At 39.4% G+C, this 7,133-nt stretch overlaps 1 protein-coding gene across 1 annotated transcript; it reads left to right on the top strand.

The window, feature by feature from the left end:
* The first annotated feature begins 4,268 nt into the window (after positions 1 to 4,268).
* On the top strand, positions 4,269 to 6,915 carry LOC126669018 (pyruvate kinase, cytosolic isozyme). The gene is made up of 3 exons (XM_050362296.2): positions 4,269 to 4,643; positions 4,992 to 5,453; positions 5,891 to 6,915. Exons 1-3 carry the CDS (start codon positions 4,404 to 4,406, stop codon positions 6,701 to 6,703), a joined length of 1,515 nt encoding a protein of 504 aa, XP_050218253.1. The 5' UTR covers positions 4,269 to 4,403; the 3' UTR covers positions 6,704 to 6,915.
* Positions 6,916 to 7,133: the final 218 nt, after the last annotated feature.

Here is a 7,133-nt window from a genome sequence, read left to right as displayed (position 1 = left end):
TAGCCGCAAGCGTGGAAAGACACTGATCAGGAAATTGGGTCAGATCGACATAAAAAAAAGGAGAGATCCGCCATTGGATACTCCTTCAGAATAATTGACCTAATAGACCGACGGTACTGCTGGAACTTCAAAGGAACCATGCCAGAAGCCTCCTCCAATTGATTCTCCAAAACTTGGTCACGCAACTCCAAACGGGAGCGCTCCGACTCCACCTCTGCTCGATCAAGACGGGCGTTATTCAAAGAAGTCTCCAAATCTGCAACATGATTCCCCTGCAAAGTAGCAGAATGCTGCAAGGACTCTCCTTTTTTACCATGTTGATCAAGCTGTTTCTCCAACGAGGTGGCCACAACAGTCTTCTCATGAAGCTCGATCTTCAAAGATTCGTCAGAAGCCTTCAAAGAAAGGAGCTCCTCCGAATGCCGCTTATGCGACTCCCGCAACCTCTTCACAAGCGCCGACATCTACTCAAACTGAGAATCGACTTCCGAGCGAGAATGGGCATAGGCCGAAAGACGACTCCTATCATCCTCCAACCAACGAACGACATCGAGAAGACGAAAACGGGTGGCATAAATGGATGGCACACCCCCTATGCTAGGAACCTGCCCATCAACAGACACCGGACATTGGCTCCGAAGATAGCCAGAAACCGTATTTCGTATATTGTTGGAATCAAGAGGAGAACCATACGGAAAAACGAAGCGATCCTAATTAATAACGGTGCCCTTAACAATGAAAGTAGAGCGAGGAACGTCCTGGCACGGACGAGGAGAAGGCTCCACAAAGGAATCAGGAGGACCGGCGGTAGGTCACTTCTTGGTCTCCTCAGCAGAAACCAAAGGAAAAAATGTGGAAGGTGTCGTCGTATGAGAGAAGACACCACCTCCACTGACACGGAATCTGTGGCGACGGAAGAAAGAGGACCAGAAGTGGCAGTAACGGGCAAGACGACTGGAAGTGAAGACAGAGAAGCAGCAGCCGTGGATGGAGAAAGATTTCTGGCAAAAACAGAAGGACCGTCCTCGTTGTCCGACAAGAACAAAATAAAGGGCGTGGTCGGCCGTCCTCTAGAGGAAGGTCAGATATCACGCGGACATCATCATCACTTTGCATACCCACATCCATAGCATCGAGGATATTTCTAGCCATTCTAATGAAAGAAGCAAAAAAGAAGGGACAGGGAAAGATAATAAGGAAAACCCAAAAGAAGTGAAAAAAGGAAATATCAAAGGATGAAGTTATTTATAAGCTTTCCTCGGAAGGCAAATGAAAAGATAGAAGGGTAAAAGAGGAAAAATACAGAAGCCATAAATGGCAATAAAACAACCGTAACCATTGTGTCACAAAAACCGAAGAGGCACCAGCAACTCAACCGTCAAAAGCAATAAAAAGAGAGGGGCACGACGCGTGAAAAAAGAGGGAGAGTCAGAAAGACGTGACAACCATCTATGCACTATAACGCGGCACTATAAATACAAGGGAAAAAAGGAAGAACACCACACGCAAAAAAAACCCCCCCAAGAAGGGAGTCTTTCTGAGCTTTTTGTAGCTTGCTTAGGTTGAGGTAAGAAAAACCAGGCAACCAAAGCAAGCTACGAAAAGCACAGGAAGAATCCTGGAAAATAAAAAAGAAAGAGAAGAGAAACAATAGAAGGTTGTTCTAACTTCCACAAAGTATGGGGTCTCCCTAAGCTCCTTTGTAGCCTATTTTGGTTGGGTTAAACCAAACCAGACAACCAAAACATGCTACAAAAAGCATAGATAGATCCCAAGAATAGAAAAGACAAAAAGTCGAAAGCGAAAACGGTCGTCTCGGACATCCAAAAAAGAAGCATATGTCGGCACATACGAAAGTAGGCGAACGTGACGGTATCCACGATCAGATAGCAAAACAAGACGTAAAAGTCAAAGATCAAAATGATCAAGGCTCGGCATAAATACCCAGTCACTACGATAAAAAGAAGGGGGGGGAGATCAATGATGGAATATACAAATAAACCAATTAAAAACGGGATAACCATAAATCCCACATCGGCTAGGAAAGAAGAAGCAAACCAAGCACGCTACACATGCTATAAAAGGGCCACAAACCCACGAGTGCAGGACACGCAATCCGAACAAGCAAACGTCCCATGTCCTGAACCGTTCATCCTAACATCAATATCTAGTACCATCAGTCTCAAAATCATTAACCATATCCGACATCTGAATCTATCAAGCCAGATCTAAAAGAACAAATCTGATTAAGTGAAACTCCTTTGCTTAATTGAATCTCTAATAACCAGTCTAGTGGAAAATCCTTTTGCTAGATTCAGCCACCAAGCAATTTTACTCTCAAGATTTCAAAGATCCACACTTACATGTTTAAACTCCTTCCAGAATGGGATAAGAAGTCGTTACATTGTTAAAGTGTTGTCTATCTGCTTTAGAACTGCTATAAGAGATCTTGCAGGTTTACGACGATTGTAGCATCCGGGATGCGAAAGTCTAGACCAGAATTCCTACGAATAAACTTCGCACGGAACACGTGTGTGGGAGAAATAAGGTAGGAAAGAACAATTTGTCTCTGTGATATCAACTGTTTACTTGTTACTTGTTACCTGCTACGGGCTATGTGTTTAAAACTAACCCTGCATTTCATGCATATGCATCTCACACATCTCATGCATCCATAATTTATAGAAATCATACTAATCCCTTATGGATGCAAGAGCTCATCCGAATGCTCTCTGATTAGCACCTCCAGACTACCAGATTAAGCCGCACATTTGATATGTCAGGCCCGAACGAAGCCCGTCCAACTAAGGGATGAGGTCATGGATTCAGTCAAGAGGTAGACATATAAAATGAAGGAGTGTTCATGGAACGCGTGACTTCTCAAAACCAACCAGGAAACAGCTGAGTGAATGAACCAATACTAAGGGCGAATTTTATCACTCAAGACCAACAAAGACGCCAAAGGGAATTTGTCCAAACTGGGGCTAAAGTCATAAATCAACCCGCCAACTACAAGGAATGGATCACTAGTGTCTTAAGCAAAGGGCAAAGCCAAAAAGAGATAAGAAATTGACACATCAAGATGGAAGAAGGGAAAAGACATATCCATACCATGAAATCAGCCATAAGCCTGGGCGAGCAGTCCCCGAACCCCACTCCGCTCGCAGCTCTTAAATTCTTTTTAGGTACAAAAAAGCCCTTCTATTTTTTAAATTGAACAAAAAATCTCTTTCGTTCATACTTTGAAAAACTTCCGTTAACTTACTGATGTGACATTAGAGAAAAGGTACAAAAATATCCTTAATGCTTAATATATTTATTAATTTTAAATTTTTAAAAAATTAACACTTTTTCACCCCTTTTTATAATCAACTCTAATTAATTAAAATTCTTATTAAAATACTAATCAAATCAATCTAAACCTCCTTAATCTTAAAAAATGCAATTACATCTAATTAAATCAATTAAAACTTAATTAAATCTAATTAAATCAAACAAAACCTAATTATATAACACAATTAAACTAATCAAAATATAATTGAACCAGTCAAATCCAATTAATTAATTCTAATTAAATTGATCAAAATCCAATTAATAAAACCTAATTAAGAATAATTAAATTAATTAAAAATCAATTAAATCAAATAAAAATAACTAAATCAAATTTAATCTATTAAAACCTATTTCAGAAACCGCCACATTTTTTAGGAAACCCGCCGGCCCGAAACCACTGTTGGCTCAGAAACCACTGCTTGCTCGGTCTGTTCTTAAAGAACATACAGTTCTGTATGTTCTCTGAGAATAGATGAAGCCGTCTATTCTTAGTGAACAGACGAAGCTCGTCTATTCATTGATAAGAGACAGGACGAACTAGGAGAAAGCTTTTCATTTGGGTAGTCTCAGACGAAGAGGCATTCGTCCCTCTTCGTCTTATGTCCCTCTAGCGGCCGACAGCGAAGCCGACCGTTGGAAATGAATTGTTTTTTTTTTTTTAAAACATCAAAAATAAAAGTGCATTTGGATTCTTTATCTAATTTTTTAAAGAGTTATTTAAAAATTATTAAAAATATTAAAGTTATTTTTATAAAATCATGACCTTTTGCAATCTCAAAAATTGAAATATTTTTGAGGGTTTTTGTACCGTTTGTCAAAATTTTGAGGTTTGTTTTGTACGGTTTGCAAAAAAAAAAAAAAAAGAGAGGAAGTAATAATTAAATTAAAAATACTATATCAATTATTCAACCATTATAAATAATAATTTGTTGGACAGCGAATCATTTTCCACAACGCCACCAGATACAACCCTTCGGTTTAGTTTATAATTTGCGTCTCTACCATTTACCAAATACCATTCCATTTCCACACACATCTTCTTTGTTTGTGAAAAGGCAAATCAGAAGACGATGAGCAACGGCGGTGGTGGCGTAACAATGAAGATAAAGCACAAAACAAAAATCGTATGCACGCTCGGACCCGCCTCCAGATCCATTGATATGCTGGAGAAGCTATTGAGGGCTGGCATGAACGTCGCCCGATTCAATTTTTCTCATGGATCTCACGAGTACCATCAGGAAACTCTCGAGAATCTCAAGGCTGCCATGCTTAACACTGCTACTCTCTGTGCCGTCATGCTCGACACCAAGGTATTATCTGATCCCCATTTTTGTAACAATTCGCTTTTTTGTTTTCTTCTGATTTTGGCCCCAGTTTTGTCACTTTATGATTTATTAAAAAAATAATAGTAAACCCAGCTGCTTCACAGTGACCGACTCAGAAATTTTATATAACATGGGTAAAACTGTATTAAATGGTTGTAATATAGGTAAAATTGATAGAATATACTGTTAAATTCTATATAAGATGTCTACCATGCTCTTACTGGGTCCGTACCTTCACTATAATACACCTATTGTACCTTTTCTTATAAAAATATTTGAATTTTGTAAGTTGCAAAAGTGGAGGGTTACTAATAAGTGGTTGATTGTGCACAGGGACCCGAGATTCGAACTGGTTTCTTGAAGGATGCAAAACCCGTGCAGCTAAAACAAGGCCAAGAAATAACTGTATCTACCGATTATAGCATCAAAGGGGATGCAAATATGATCAGCATGAGCTACAAAAAGTTGGCTGAGGATGTTAAGCCTGGAATGGTTATACTTTGTGCAGATGGAACTATCTCATTTACGGTTTTATCATGTGACAAAAAAGCAGGTTTGGTTCAATGCCGGTGTGAGAATTCCGCCGTTCTCGGTGAGAGGAAAAATGTGAATCTTCCTGGGGTTATTGTGGATCTCCCTACCTTGACTGAGAAAGACAAGGAAGATATCTTGAAGTGGGGAGTTCCCAATCAAATTGACATGATTGCTCTGTCTTTTGTGCGGAAAGGCTCCGACCTTGTTGAAGTCAGGAAGTTGTTGGGGCCTCATGCTAAGAATATCCTTCTCATGTCAAAGGTATGCTCATTATGTTACAACACAAACTAGAAAAAATTTATGGCCTTTTTTTTTGTTAGTAAAGTTGCATGTAATGAGATGTCAAAAATTATTCTGCTCCGAATGTTGTGTTACTTTCGATAACTGGAGTGTAAGTTGCTTGATTTTGAAAGGATTATTTGGCATGTAATTAATCTTAAGAAATAATCAATGTGAACATTGAAATGGAAATCGCTGATACCATAATTTTTTACAAGAATAGGTTAGAAATTTAAAATTTTGGAGTTTCATTAAGCCTTCTCAGATAAGAATTTGATAAGTTTCCATGCAACATAGGATAAACGCATGCATCTCTGATATTTTGAAATGTCTGAGTGAGGTCGCAATATAGCTTTCTGTCGGACAGTTGGTTTTTTGAATGTCTTACATGTGATTTGCCCCTGATATCTATCTGCCAGGTTGAAAATCAAGAGGGTGTTGCAAATTTTGATGATATCTTGGCAAATTCGGATGCATTTATGGTGGCGCGTGGTGACCTCGGTATGGAAATTCCAATTGAGAAGATTTTTCTAGCACAGAAAGTGATGATTTACAAGTGCAACATTCAAGGAAAACCAGTTGTGACTGCAACCCAGATGCTGGAGTCTATGATCAAATCCCCGCGGCCAACTAGAGCTGAAGCCACCGATGTTGCCAATGCGGTCCTTGATGGATCCGACTGTGTCATGCTGAGTGGTGAGACAGCTGCTGGGGCGTATCCAGAACTTGCTGTGAGGACCATGGCAAAAATATGCATAGAAGCAGAAAGCACATTGAACTATGGAGATGTCTTTAAGAGAATAATGGAACACTCACCTGTGCCGATGAGCCCGTTAGAGAGTCTGGCGTCGTCGGCGGTGAGAACAGCCATGTCTGCGAAAGCATCTCTTATATTAGTGCTGACGAGAGGAGGAAGTACTGCGAAATTGGTGGCTAAATACAGACCTGGAATTCCTATTCTGTCAGTGGTGGTTCCTGAGGTGCAGACAGATTCGTTTGATTGGTCGTGTAGCAATGAAGCGCCTGCAAGGCATAGCCTGATATTTAGGGGGTTGGTACCAGTTTTGTATGCAGGATCTGCTAGGGCATCACATGCAGAGACTACAGAAGAAGCATTGGATTTTGCCTTGGAACATGCCAAGGGGAAAGGAGTCTGCAAGATTGGGGATTCTGTTGTGGCTCTGCATCGTATTGGAACTGCATCAGTAATCAAGATCATTTACGTCAAGTGATCTTGCTGTTTTCTGACATTATTTTTGTGTTGCTTTCTCATATTATGAACCTCGGAATGTTATAATTTTAATCAACAATTTTTGGATCTTTATCGTGATTTCTATATCAGCTGAAGAACTGTTTTGGTGAAAGAGCATGGCATGTTCACCTTGTTTTATGAACAAACCCGGCCGTTATAAATTTAAATTGGCAGTGATTGATTGATTCTTTAGTTTGATTTGGAATTTGTATATTTGTCTTTTTATCTTTTCTGATAAAGCTTTTTCTGGTTACAGTTACCTTGTCTTTTTAGTTAAGAACTTGATGTGCTGTTCTTTCTTTATCTATTTCTTTTTAAAAAATAAAATAAAATGAAATTACTTATTTGGATCATTTGATCTTGTCCCTAATTTTTTTTATTTCACTTGCATTAATTTAGCATTAGGTTGT

This window comes from Mercurialis annua, linkage group LG2 (assembly GCF_937616625.2).
Source record: "Mercurialis annua linkage group LG2, ddMerAnnu1.2, whole genome shotgun sequence".
Classification (NCBI taxonomy): domain Eukaryota; kingdom Viridiplantae; phylum Streptophyta; class Magnoliopsida; order Malpighiales; family Euphorbiaceae; genus Mercurialis; species Mercurialis annua.
The sequence above is the reverse complement of the archived record's forward strand: the minus strand, read 5'-3'. Positions and strand labels throughout refer to the sequence as shown.